A 14,705-nucleotide genomic window follows, 5' to 3' on the forward strand; every position below is an offset into this window, starting at 1 on the left:
TTAGATTTTCCGATTTAGGATATGAAATGTTCTGGTCAACAAATCAATAAATGTGTTTTACAGTGTTTTATGGATTGGGAAACAGGGCCAGTGTGAACTGTAAGTGCAGGAGGACTGTTGGCTACAACCGGCATACTTTTTTTTCCTGCACTATAAGCCGCACTTAAAATCCTTTAATTTTCTCAAAAATCGACAGCGTTGATGCTTTATCAGGTGTAACTATTAAGTTCAACATCCAAGCATCCATGAAAACAAAATTTATTAAATTTAACGGAGTTAGAAGTTAGCTCACTAGTTCCACCTAAACATGATATACATGACTAAGAGATTTCTGAAAAAATTTAAATGTACAGCTCTGCCGTCCCTTTCGACATAAATGAAGACAGAAAACTAAACAGCAGTGACATTTATAGGGTTACTGAAGCTTGGCTAGCTGGTATAAAATGATATGCTAGCGACACAGCTATGTTAGCATAACATAAACACAGTGAAGCTAGAGGATGAAGGCTAACTTTTTTTCACTCATAAAAGTTAATGTGAGGGTTCCCGAGGGTTAGGGACAAATGCAATCGCATGGCGGGATGCTGTAAACGGACCAAACTTCAATCAGGAGAACAACTGAGGTAATCCATCCACAATACAAAGGTTAGTCATTAATATGCTGCAACAACATGGGAATAGAGCAGCTGCAAGAGAATTCAGCATTTATGAATCAATGTGGATTGGAGGAAGCAAGAAAAATGAGTTGACTTATCTGACTGTTTTGTTTCGCTTAATGCGCCTTATAATCCGGTGCGCCTTATGGTCCGAAAAATACAGTATATTAAGTAAGTGAAAACTAGCACTAATAACATTAAAATATATTAAAAGGTAAGACTGTAAAAGCACTTAGTTAAAGATGCTTAGTTAAACCAGCCTGTGCAAATTTCATTCAATTTGTATAAAAAAATATAACAACAGAAGTCTTGAGTGTTCAAACTTTTTGATAAGCTTCAGCTCAGAGCGCTTGGAAAGCAGATAGTAGAGGATAAGAGCAGACACGAAACTGGTAATTAAGTTAAGAATCAAGCCCTTAACAGCTTGCCTGTATCCAGTACTTCACTCAACAGTGTAACAGCCAAACTGCACCTGTGTGAGTTCATTGTGGGAAGCGAGTCTCTGAGTGTGTGAGAGAAGCAGCTGCAGCAACAGAAGAGTGAATGCCATTAGCAGTAGTTACTTTAATCAGCCGTAAAGTGTGCGGATAAGCAGAGTAGTTACCGAGAGGGAAGAAAGAGTGATAAACTTTTTAAAACTAAAACTCATCACCAGTATAATGTGACATCTGTAATTCTGACTCGAGGTGATTATAACAGTGAATATTTTGTCATCTGAGTGAACTCAGAGCCATGCTTTATAAGTTCTTTCTTACCACCAAGTTGATTCGAACAGTGACAACCAGTTTTAGCCAGGAGGGGAACTTGGCAATGATTTTTGTGATGAAGGATGCAATGGTGTCTCCATAGTCTGGTTTGTGGAACTCCGCTTCATTCAGCCCGTCTATTAAGATTATGTAATCTTCCTCTGGAATCCTTCGCTCTGCAAAGACATTTACAAATAAACTAAATATTAAAATACTATGAAATGAGATTAGTGGTCTCATACACGATGAAAATGAAATAGTGCAATATACAACTACAGTGTTTTACCTTTCCGAAGGTTGGCCAACGGTTCCAGGACTCCTCTCCGGAAAGCAGCCATGGGGTCTTGGACACAGGAGCGCAGACTGAGCATGCTCTGGAGGTGGGGCTCTTTCAGCAACAGCTCCCGGTACGCACTCAGTTGATGAGCTCTGCACAGAAGGGCTGCGATGCTGTGCACAAATTCTGGGACCAAGCAAGTGTACGTGTTATCTGCCTGGCAATAATGATAAGCCACCACCTGGAAGACAAAAGGAACGAGAACAAACGCGAGTGAAGCCATTGCTTTTTGAGAATCAGGAAGAATTAAAAATATGATTCACTGACTGATGGGTACATTTGATAACTTTAAAGCGTTTACAAACACCAACATCTCTGGTGACTGAAAAACTACCATGACAAAGTAAGTAAGTGAGGCTTTTGATACCAACAAGCCTCCATAAAACTACATATTATCTCTACAATGTCAAAGACATGATTTTATCCTTTCATTATTTCACACAGAAGGGATGATGAAGAGATTGGGCAACGGATGAAAAGCTATAAAAAGAAGTGAGTAGATCCCAGGTGGATATCTAAAGGTAGAATCTTCTGTACCTGAGCAGGTTTCCGCAGCATTCAAAGGAGGTCTGATTTAAAAGGAAAATGTAGGGACAGAGGTGGAGAAGAAGGAAGATGACTGTACTAATTACAGTCCAACCTGGAGGAGCTGACACACTTCCAGGCCCACAGGAGGAGGAGCAGGTGATCGGTTCCTCTGACGGCTCAACCTCAGCTGTTGCTGTTTAGTTCTCCACAGAAAACCGATGACCAGCTTCTAGAAAAATGACTAAAGCCTCAAGATATGAGACTTTTTTTTTTTAACATTTAGCATCAATAAATGTTTTGGACCCAAACTTCTCCCCACAGCACAGATCTAAATGCATATTTATGGTTCTTTCTTTTTCAAATAATAACATATAACTCACATGCCAATAAAGGCACAATTAAAGCTAGCGCAAATTAGAAAAGAGGGAGGTAAGATTTTAAAAATTATAGCTGAACTCCCTGGATGTATATAACCCATCTTTAGTAAGGAAAACATGTGACATCCAGTCAGAAGATGGACCAACTGAAACAATAACACAACCACTGATTCACATCTTCTCCAGAAACTGTCAAAAATCACGACCACCAGAATTTTTCTCTGATGTTATGCTTTAGCCTAAAAGCAGCAAACGTCTGAGAGAAGTCCGAACACTCCTTTCTGTCATTTTTGCGTCACGCGTTTTTTGAGCTTCATCACAAATGTGACATAACAAAGAGGGAAACTGATATATTGAATGCCTATTATTGTACAAAGTCAAGTAACCTGCTGTGTGCATGAACACAACTCTTAATAAGCCCCCTACTGCAGTGATGATTTAATTTAGCATACAAGTCACGCAGACTACCGCCTCATCAATGAGCAATACGAATCTCGACACACGATGATGCAAGGCTCTGCAGTCAAACCTCGGTAGCTCATCTGCTGGCAAAACAATAAATGCATTTTCAGAAATGTTACCTAAAGGCACGTCTCGATAATAAGAATAAAGCAGAAAGGGTAGTAGCCTCAGTGCTCCTGTTATGAGACCACTTTTAAATCAATGATTAAAAAAGCACTGGCAGAATCTGACAGAAGCTGCTCAGCGTTGCATCACACATCACAGGAACAGAGCCCCTGTGAAGGCGCCTATTGGAAACACTTTTCACCATAATTGGCTCAAGAGATACTGCTTGAGTTTCACAGACATTTACATGAAGCTCACTGCATTACCCTAGCTGTCTGGTGCATGAACTGTCCCCTTTGACAGGGTCACTAATTAGGAGGCCTCCCTGACAGGATAAGAGTATTAAATTCTAAAGGTGTTAGAAGGACAACAGGTTGTAATCAGTACCATTAAACGCAGCAGAATCAGTAGGAGACGTCACATCCACTGAGAAAGTCCTTCACAAAGCTGCCACCTATTAAATTACCTTACAACCTACCATCACAGCACTATTCAAACTCAACTGACTACAACAGTGGATCACAAATCTTCTCTGAATCCCGGTGGCCCCCAATCATCTTTATTAGACCTGCTACAAGGCAATAGCAGTGCCAAAGTCATCAAATGGTGCTTTTAGCAAGCAGTATTTCCAAAATGTAGTGAACGTGCACCTGCTATGTGACTGAACCCTCAGCAACACAAGAAGAGGTGGTGCGAGTAAAGATGCGGGAGTGAAAAATCGACAGAGAAATTTCAGTGGAAACAGAGCGAACAATTCCAAAACTAAAATAAAAGAGTCGTAGGCAAAAACCGCACACTGCTTAGTCGGCGTGCATCGAGAGAGGAACATTTTAAAGTGAAACATCGAGGACTTGTCTGTCCACTTCACAAGTCTGAAAGAGAAAGATGTGCAGAAATATGCTCAGTGTCTGGTATGCATGTTTGGGGGGGGGTTTCGGTCACAGACAAGTGGTTAACAATGTTACTGACGGTGTGGGGGAGTAACAGAACACATGTAAAGCTGTTACCGTGCAGTACTTTATATCTTGTGAAAAATGTTGACAAGCTTATACAAGAAAACACTTAATCTTCTGCTCAACAGCGCTGACACGTAAACTTCCCAGAGAGGCAGTATTTAGACTTTATTTTGCGATCCTTGTAACGCCAGAAAAATCAACAGATGGAATATTCATCTGTCAAAAAAGTAAGCACTGACCTCAGTAGTCAGTGTTGCTCCGCTTCATGGAATTTTGAGGATCCTTATCATGTTCAAACATCCCAGTTCAACACTTGAACAGGCGGCCTTACAATATATTTAAGCACCTATTTGAAGTTGACACAGGAACGGATACCAACCAGTAATTAAGCAGTAGTAGTGCCATACATGTCGGTATAACTGATAGCCGCCTAGATAAATGGTGTTGCTATTTGAAACGTGTGTTGATGTTTGTAAATTCCTAAATGACGTCTAATATTGATGAAGCTGGCTCTGTTTGACGTTGGTGTGTGTTTACATTCTGTGCTCTCAGGTCATGGCTGACAGGGCTCGCTGTGGGTTGTTGCTCCCTGAGGAGGTTCTAATCACTGACTAGTAAACTGCAACCTACCCTTATTGTTATGTATAATTTTATGCATCATTCAACAGAATATATCACAATTATCTGTGGTCACTATTAAAGAGGAGTTTTCAGAAGTCAGACTGAAGCTGTTGTAGAAGTACTTGGTAAAACCTGAGATGCTTTTTGGTCGATTTTCCTTCTTTTTCCTTTTTTTTTTTTTTTAAAAAAGAAAGGAAGAAACAACAAATCCATCCATCAAAAACAAAAAATAATCTACTCACTGTTGAAAATTGTTAAAATTACTTTTTTTGATCCAGTGCACACACCAAACATTTTTTCCCTGAGTAAACACCACCATAACTAGTGCAATCTTTTTTCAGCTTCTTTGATTCCTGCTTCTTTGTTACTGTGAGCTCTCTTAGATGTTGAAAGGCGCACCTTTGCAGCCAGGCGTTTGACAGCCTCCTCCCTGTGCCGCTGCATCTCGGGAGTTCCTGGGCAACTGCTGGTCCTCAGTGTGTTGGCAGCACTGGATGGTGGAGTGGGCTGTGGAGGCTGGCTGAGAGGAAGTTCTGTGCTTTGTCCTGGGCCAGCTGGAAGACATGCACATGGTCACCAATATATAAAGTTATTACGTTAATATAAACTAACATCTCTCTATATATGTATATGCTAGCATTAATAACATTAGTTGTGTGTGAGGGCATTCTTTTGTAAGGTAAATGTAATATTAGTCAACTTGATTTTATATTGCCAACGAATATATAATTACTTCCCTCCCACACTTTGCAAGCTAATGTTGAAATGAAATTATAATAACATTAGCTAAACACGAGCAGTTAATGTAGTGCTCACATCCAAAGGCAAATACTAAAACTAATTACTTTTCGGGGAGGCGCTGGGACTGTTGGAGGCGATCTGACGCATGCGTCCTCTATGGCAGCTCAGCGCCACAAGTCGGGAGATGATGGCCGTCTTCCCATACCCCACGCTGCCCACCACCACAGCACCGTGGTTCTCTGTGGACTCGCCGGCCTTCAGGACATCTTCCAGATGCTGAAAGAGCCAATCTCGGCCCACAAACACAGAATCTGTGGTGATGCTGGGAACCTCGAACAGCAAAGGTTTGAGCATGATGTCCACGGGTTTGTAGGGAGCAAAACGCGCTGAAGGAAACGGGAAAAGAAATGAAACAGATTAAAATTGTTTACACTACTTCTATTTTTTTCCCCCATGTCTCCGGGAAGTTAACAAATGATTACTTCTTTTAAATGCTGGAAACTTTACTGTAATAAATCGTTTTCCGTTGCAGTTAACCTACAAACATGCTTTGAGCATCTCCCGCATTCTTCTTCCCAGAAGGAGCCACATACATGAAAAACCCTGAACACTGTAGAGGATACATTTTCAATTAAGTGGAATCAGAGTGAAGACCTGAAAGAGGACTCTTATCTGGTCTACTTCAGCACTAATTAGATCTCATAACACTTGTTAACTAACATCACTAAATGACTGCTACCTTTAGTGCTAATGCACCTTTCAACATTACAACTATCACTGCTGTTAGCTGCTAGTGTTTTCACCTTGCGAGTTTGCCTGTGTTCACAAAAGCCTATTGTAATTGGAGGGGCAGTTGAGAGTGTTTATATTGGCAGGTGTAGGTCTGTTTATGTTTCTAGTGCCCTACAATGAAACCAAAAAGCGAACGAGCTGGTTCTGAGACACTTGAAATGATCACCACCTTCTACTATACCAGCAAAATAAGTACAGTGTTTGAAAAACTCTAACTTGAGCAAAAGGAGTATCGACGGGAACTAGAAAAAGAGTTATCTTTTATTAACCTCTCTTTATTGGATCCCCTTAGATTTCAAATCCATCTTCTTGAATATAAAGCCCCTAATGACCATGACTTGCTTTTTCAGTATCCTAAGCCGGAATGACAAGCAGAGGCTAAAGCTGCTTCGCTCCTGTGGAACCAGCTGGCTGTTTAGGGTTGGGAGCCAAACCCAATCTCTAATTTTAAGATTAGCCTCAAAACCTTTCATAGATTTATAGTTAAAGCTCGCTCAGCTAACGTCTGAATCACCCCTTACTTATTATGCTGCGACAGGCCTTTGCTTTCAGGAGGCCTCACATGGTGCACCGACATCCTCACCTCTTCTCCATTTCATTGTTCATGCATGTCAGTTTGTGTATTCTCTCTCCCACAGTTGAAGCTTTTCTCCTTCTCATCTTTTTTTCCCCCTTTCTTTTCACTCTCCTCTCATGGCAATCAAACGAGTGCTGCTCATCCCGAGTCTAGTTCTGTCGGAGGGTTCGCCCAGTCAAAAAGGAAGTCACTAAATGTTGCTCAAATCAGAACTGTAAGGTCCTCAGCGTACTAGGTTGAGTTTCCTAAGATGGCACATGTTGGGATTTTTGCAATATATGAATACAACTGCAATGAACTGCACTGAAATGTTGACCTACTGTTGCAAAATTTAGGTAAAGGTGGTGCCATCACACCCAAATCTGAAAAACAAATACCATAAATCATATAGATAGGGCTGGATCAGCTGACCCTGAATCCTCCCTTAGGTATGCTGCAATAGGTGTAGGCTGCCGGGGGATTCCCATGATGCATTGAATATGTCTTCTTCAGTCACCTTTCTCCCTCAAGATGTGTTAATAGACCTCTCTGCACTGAATCATACTTGTTATTAATCTCTGGCTCTCTTCAACAGCATGTATGTTATCCTGTCTTCCTTCTCTCTCTCCAACCGGTTGCTACAGATGGCCGCCCCTCCCTGAGCCTGGTTCTGCCAGAGGTTTGTTCCTGATAAAAGGGAGTTTTTCCTTCCCACTATTTCCAAAGTGCTTGCTCATAGAGGGTCATATGATTGTTGGGTTTTCATCTGTATGCGTTATTGTAGGGTCTACCTTACAGTATAAAGTGCCTTGATGCGACTGTTGTTGTGATTTGGCACTGCATAAATAATACTGAATTGAGTTGAACTGAATCTCCCATAAAATTTATAGAAAAGAATCCAATTGTTTAAGATTGTTGCGTATGCACGAATTCATGTAGAAAAAACCTGCTCAGAACCACTGACCATATGCTTATGTATCAGCTTCATGTTTGAGACTGAGTGAAAATGAAAGAGGACATTTTCAAAAGGAAGACTAAATAGTCTGAGTATATATCCAGTGATGACTTATTCAGTAATTCATGTTCCCATGAAATATTTAATCTGCAGGATCTCTCAGAGGATTCAAAACACATAACCAAGATAAAAGTTAGCTGGGAAAAAAGGCATGATTTAAAAGCCAAAAAAAGGCTTTTGAGGATAATGTTAATACCCATAAGTGCTGCATTGTTTACATTGCAGTGTTCAAGTATTTGCACAGTTTTGTTGTTGGCTCTGCACTCAGACGTGGTACTTTGGAAACTTCAGAACTACCGTTGGCTGCCTATTAACTTCAGGGTTTTTCAGAGTCATACCACATAACATTATCCTATGTACTGCGATATTTTACACGTTTATTTTACAAATATCTCCCCTGAGTGCCTACAGCAGTAGTATGAATAGCCCAGTCACCTTTAGCGTCCTGAGGGGGCCTTCCTCCTGTATTATGCCAGGGTAGGCGAATGGATGTCCGGAGGGGGGTATTGCGCTGTTCATCAAGAAAGCTCAGGTCTTCAAGCTTTGTGGAACTGGTGGCTGTAGACAAGAGAGAAGACATACACACACACACACAAAGAGTGAAGCTGACAGTCTAGTACCTCCCGAGTACATTTGTCATCACAACTATAAAGAGAAAGACAGAAACACACACTAGAGTAAAACCTTGTGGCACTTATGCCATGTCTGAGGGTGGATGAGTGAGGAAAGAACAAAGCCAGTGCGCTCTGACATTTGCAGGGGCAGTGTGAGCAGCTACCAGCATATACTGTGGCAGGAAGAATAGCAGTATTCTAAAGTCAAGAGCAATATGCACCGATTCTCTTTGATTTGAGCTGACAGCTGGACACGATATAGCAATGAGAGGTCCATCCCCACAAGCACGCCTGCTAGGCTGTACGGAGAGGGCAGATTACCTTTACCTTTCATAAAACTACAACGAGTTATAGAAATGCTTCACCGCGGGTTTGGCACTCATCACTGTCAATCTACAGGACGCACAGGTGTAATCTCAGGACTTTTGTGTACTACAAACTACAATATCTGTAAGTCATTTGACGTGAAATGAAATAATAAAATTAATTAAAACCAGATCACAACTTGAGTTGTTATGGAGTTCAAATCTACTGAGATTTCATTAGGATTTAGCTTCATTTTGAAGCAGAGAGAGAACAAGTCTCAAAGCAGGCAATGATTTCTATCCCCAAACACAGGATATCTCCTGAAACTACTAGTCTACAGATTAAAACCACTTGATGAGCCAGTGATTACAACTCAGCTTTTAATTTGAAGTCTAAGACACGGTCTGTTAACATAATAAAAATGTGCATTAGTGCGGCGAGGCCTCTCCTCCAACTGCTGCTCGTTTTTCAACTATGCTATCGCTGTTGCGATCCACGCTCTCCTGGGCTTAGTGAAGAGCAGAATCAAAGCCTCTCTTCTTCTTCTTTATCAATATCAGCTGGGAAAGACTGTCACTAACGCTCACTTCACTCCCTCACTCGGTCGCTAACTTACTCTCCGGAATGTCCCGCTAATTAAAACCGGTCTGCTGGCAACGGGAACTGAGGAAGCTGCCATCAACGCAACTTTGACTGGAACAGGAGAAGGGCCTGATGTTACTTTTACTGCAGTGCATTGTGCATACACAAACATCTACACTGGATAAAGCTTAAGGAATTGCAAACAAAGAGAAAAGAAAACAATAAAAGCAAACGCGCATGACCTGGAAGACCTTTTGCTGTAAAGCAAATGCCACTTTTCATCAGCTACAACTACTTACATCTAAGACCAAAGCAAGGAAGGATGGTGGGAATTCTCAAAGCCCTCTCTATCTCCCCAGTGACGAGATACTTGGGCAGGCATACAGTCAAGTAGGCAGGGTGTAAACTCACAGCTAAATCTCTGGAGAGTGTTCCCAGTGGACGAGGGCACAAAAGCGATTCCTCCACCCCGGTGCTCCCATGCCGGCACTCTGGCAGCCGAGCCGAGTGCTTGGCTGCTTCCTCTCTAGTGTTCAGTCAGTCACAGCACCCACAGCATTAGGCACTTGCTAAATGAACGCGCTGCCTTCCAACAGAGCATCACCCTCTCTACAATTTTAACACGTATGCGTACATCATCTCTGTCCACATGCTGCACGTACACACACACACATAAATAACTCGGTATGCAAGCAGCAGAGGGGGAAATTGACAATATTAGAGGAAATATAAACGGAAAACCAAGAGATTCACTTCGCAGTGGTTGATTAAAGTTTGTTATCCAACGGCTGCAGTATTAATCAACAATCCAGACTGCACAGAGATGGGGTTAAAAGAGGGGAATGTGGAAAAAAATGAAGGCGAAAAAGCAGCAGACTCATAAATGAGTGCAACAAAGAGTATCACGTGGATTTTGTGGGAGGTATGGACAAGACTCAAAAGAGAATAAAGAGAAAAATCAGCTTTATGCAACAAATCGCCACTAAATCCTCATGCTGACACAGGAGGGCCGCAAGATGTCAGTCTATTTTCCCCCCTTCCTTCTTTGTTTTGCATGGAATAAAAGAAATAGCACAGTAGAGCTTTATTCAACAGACACGTAATACCGAATTTGACTTGCTAAAGGAGCTGCATAGCTGCATAGACTCCTTGATTCACGTCCGTGGCAGACAGCGCACCCAGCACCATAACTACATTTCTCTTTTGTTGAGTCGTTATCAACATTTTTTCCCAAGGCCAAGATTTCCCACACGATTCCTCCTCATCCCTCAAATCCTCCCCTTCATTTCTTCTCCTCTTTTTACTCCCGAGTTCCCTCCTATTCTTCCTCACCTCTACTCATTGATAAAACATACATATGATACCTTGAAGTCTGCACTTGCAGTCACTTTGAAGCTGCACAAATGTGTCAAGACTGTATTCTGATGAAAATGGGATTCTTTTTTCCTCGGGCAGATCTGCCCTTTGAAAACCCCCTGTTCTGTGTTTCCCATGACAGAACAGAGAAGAGGACTGAGCTCCTTTGCTCTAACCACCCCCACCCTCCCTCCCCAACTTGACTCCCTCTCGCCTCCTTACAAGGTGAATCTACTAAAGAGGAGAAGGGAGTCAAATACTCCCTTCACATATCTTCCTGTTTTTATAGTAGCCAGTTACACTTTACCCATTTTGTGATTTTGTATGAATAAATCAGTTCTTGGCTGTTCTCGGCTTATAGCCAATGCAAATACCCATTTTCCTTTTATTTGGTTTGATTTTGCTGGTATAAACACGCCTTAATAGCTTTTCATGACGAACGTTTGAACATTCAGACACAAATGAGAAAATCTGATCCCTCATATCGATAAACGTTGTTTTATTTGCAAAGAGGCTGATATCAGCACGCACTGATGTTTGGTCCATTTGTCTGCCTATTACTCCTAAGACCCGAACTCTTCCACGGCATGCATTTTTAATTTCTCTTTGATATTTGGTCACATTGGGGCCCGATGAATGTAAAAACAAAGAATTACCAGATTTTCTTTTTAACCTTATTTTTGTTTTTTTTTTGAAAAATAAGAGCCACATATGAGGATATTAGTTTAAAATTTTGAGAGAACAGTAGCAGTATAATGTCCTCATAAGTGGATATCAGGCCCTTGTAGAGCAGAATTGAGTATTTTGGTCTAAATAACCCAAAATGTGATGTGGTAAATATTAAGGGATAATTATTATTGTAATAATTGCATAGCCTTATGCTAAGATCAACAACATTTACTTTAAAAAGAACAAACCACCACTGTAACTGCTCCATAAGCTATTTCATATATATAAATGCCTCTGTGGTTAGCTAACGCTCTGTTCCTTTTAAGATTGGGCATTTGATAAGCCCTAATCTGTCAATGGAGTGCCGAGCACAATTTTAAAAGGGGCTTTCAAACGGATTGATCTGTAACAGATTTTATTTTTCTCCTGCTGTGACAGCTGGACCAAACAATTCTCTGAAAAAAGGGCACGTTAGAAGATGTCTCTGTGACCTTTTCATGCTCGAGAAAATGAATGGGCTTTCTTTCCTCTTTTTGTTTTCATTTTAAACTCTGCACTAAACAGATCAATATATACATGAAGCCAGAAGCAGAAGTGACTCCCGTGTCTACCTGGAGACATCGCACACACTGTTGGCATGTCTTTAAACATGATCACACAGCCTAAAACAATACAATAGACCACATGGTCTCAGAAACTACCGGGAAAGACAGCAAATGAGAGCAAATGAGATAAATCAGTGTGAGATTATTAAATTTAAGGGCTACGCCACTTTATGAGTTTGTAATTACTGTGTGACCTTTGCAAACATCTTTAAATCATAGGTTGTATTTATGTGGAAAAGGTTAAGATGATTTTAGTCGTTCTAATAAAACACAAAAGCATTCAGATGTTACCTCATCAGTGTTTTAGTAGACAAACAACATATCCTCGAATTTGCCTGTCAGCAGTCCACAGTCTTGGCTCCGTTATCATTCGTGAAGAGAGCCCGGCGCACGAGCTTTGCCAGAGGAATGTATGACTTTGGAGTACAAGCGAGCAATGAGTGCGCCATACCTGACTTTGTCTCAAACCACAAAGCTCTGCTGAATAGCTAAACACCACACAAGCATTGTAGCACCATTCCTCCGCCACGGTGACCCTCACTCAAATCTCCCTGTCTGAGAAACCCAACCACAAGCAGCTCAGGCTAAGATTTCAAAACCATGGAATTCCAGTGGCCAACACTAATATGGCCCTTTGACTCTGTAAGCCTTTATAGAGGAAAAAAGAAAAAAGCTCAACTCCAATTACTCAAAATTAGGATTCTTATAAACTGAGTATATCACCTCAGAGAGGAGGTGAAATTCCATCAACAACTCTAGTTTATACAGAAGATCTTACAATAGAGGCGACAGATAGATGTAAATAGTGGATTGCAAATAATAAAACAAAGAAAACACCAGAGCATAGAGTTAATTTACAAGTGCTTATTACTAATCCTGATGCTGAAATTTGACATCAAGTTTAATTTACCACAGCACTGCTTTTTGGTTTGATGGAACTATTTGGGGGAAACAGGGCAGACTGGCTTCACTTTCACAGAAACTGATATAGAGAAGTTCACAAAGCACCTGGAAGCCCGGGAAAAAGCTGTTCCCATTTATTTCAGGCTCTTAGTGCATCTTACACCCAATGCACCTGCCACGTTTGTTAGATTTAATGAACAGCTGTTGTAAACATGATTACACGTAGATTATTTCACGTATTAGATCTTTAAATGCAATATTTCGATGCCAGATGAAAATCAGTAACAATTTTAACAACCTTTTAAATCTGCCTCAGCAGCAGTTTCCTTTAGGAGGTGGACAGTATTATACAATCCCTAATATAAAGCTCTGCTAAAGACAAATCTAAATGAATTCATGTTGTTCTTGTAACATTTGTGCAATTTGTCACAGGACATGTTGGCACCAAAAAGTGGCGCTCCCACCAAAACCTAGGGACACCCACGCTACATGCAACATCAAGGCAGTGCAAACGACAGTTCTCAGCAATATGCAGACATTCCTTCTACATAATTACGGAGACTTCAAGAGGCCCAGCAATGCATCTGTTGATCGGCATCAGACAGATGGCCAAAATACACTCTGACACTAAGAAAGTGTGACCTTTGTCCAACAACGAGCCATTTTACAAACAACTGTCTGGTGAGTCTTGATTTCTGCTGTGACACTTGAATGCTTAAGGTGAGAATTTAGCTTAAACAACATGAAAGCATTGATCCATTCTTGGTGGTGGTTCTCTGCACTTTTTAGCCTGTTAGTACCAACTGAACATGGTTTTAAATGCCACAGGCCACCTGGGTATTGTTGCTAACCATGTCGATCCCTTGTGTCCAAAGTGTACTCATCTTCTGTCTATAAAAACGAGTTTACAGTACTCACTCTACCTCCACAGTCACCAGATCTCAATCCAATAGAGCACCTTTGGGATGTAGTGAAACAGGAGATTCACATCATGGATGAGCAGCAACTATATCATGCCATAATTTCAATCACTCTGAGGAATGTTTCCAGCAACTTGTCTTTTTGGTGGAGATAATCATAAGATAAAATTAAAAACTAATAGCAATACTGTAGCATGAAGCAATTATGCCCTAAATGAACTCATGATTATTTGTTTGCTTCTGCCTTTAATCTCTGTGCTCCTATTTAATATCTATCAATAAAATAAAGAGAAATTTATAGATTAACCAGACAGCTCATTATCTCAGATGCTGTTTCACAAACACAGGACAAACAATAGTCACCAAGGTTCTGGCACAGAATGAATGCACTAATGATGAATACATATTATGTTTCGCCGTGGTAGCTTCTTTTCTCTCATTGCTTCTTTAGACTCGTTACTTTTTGGGGGTTTTTACCGAATACAATTTCCTTGAACAGAAGTGCCGTCTCTGCTATGCTGTGACCCCAAGAAAGATTTTACACTGTGTGACGAAACCCTGGGAGAGAGCATCAAGGACGCGATGAGACAACTTCATTTATGGCCTGAACCAATCTAAGGTGCGTGTTCTGCCGGTCTCAGAGGGCAACACTGCATAACTATGACATCAGCCCATAAACTCTGGGAGGACAGACAGACACAAGCACACCGGTGCTCACACGCAAACCAACACACATAAACAGCCAAACATTTTCTGGTCTGTTAAGCTTTATGAGCCACTGTGCGCCTGGACCGTCCAGGTTTATGTCACACACAATAATGATGAGATGTAAAAATGGTACGGACTCTTGGAACAATA

At 41.1% G+C, this 14,705-nt stretch overlaps 1 protein-coding gene across 5 annotated transcripts in view; it reads right to left on the bottom strand.

Annotated features, from left to right (window-relative positions):
• Positions 1–14,705, bottom strand: part of LOC146577578 (protein TANC1-like) — a 176,031-nt gene that overhangs the window by 158,994 nt on the left and 2,332 nt on the right. For 4 of the 5 annotated variants that reach the window (XM_085268287.1, XM_085268289.1, XM_085268288.1 and 1 more), the window contains exons 2-6: positions 8,328–8,450; positions 5,634–5,915; positions 5,188–5,342; positions 1,689–1,920; positions 1,412–1,578 (exon numbers count right to left, since the gene is read on the bottom strand). In XM_085268287.1, coding sequence (XP_085124413.1) covers positions 1,412–1,578; positions 1,689–1,920; positions 5,188–5,342; positions 5,634–5,915; positions 8,328–8,450 — 959 coding nt within the window. Of the gene's footprint in view, positions 1–1,411; positions 1,579–1,688; positions 1,921–5,187; positions 5,343–5,633; positions 5,916–8,327; positions 8,451–9,805; positions 9,969–14,705 lie in introns of those variants that run through there. The other variant, XM_085268290.1, reaches the window with a different exon arrangement.

The sequence above is a fragment of the Mchenga conophoros genome, linkage group LG3, assembly GCF_057382185.1.
Source record: "Mchenga conophoros isolate Kocher_MC1m ecotype Shallow Benthic linkage group LG3, M_conophoros_male_GT1.1, whole genome shotgun sequence".
In the NCBI taxonomy this organism is placed as follows: domain Eukaryota; kingdom Metazoa; phylum Chordata; class Actinopteri; order Cichliformes; family Cichlidae; genus Mchenga; species Mchenga conophoros.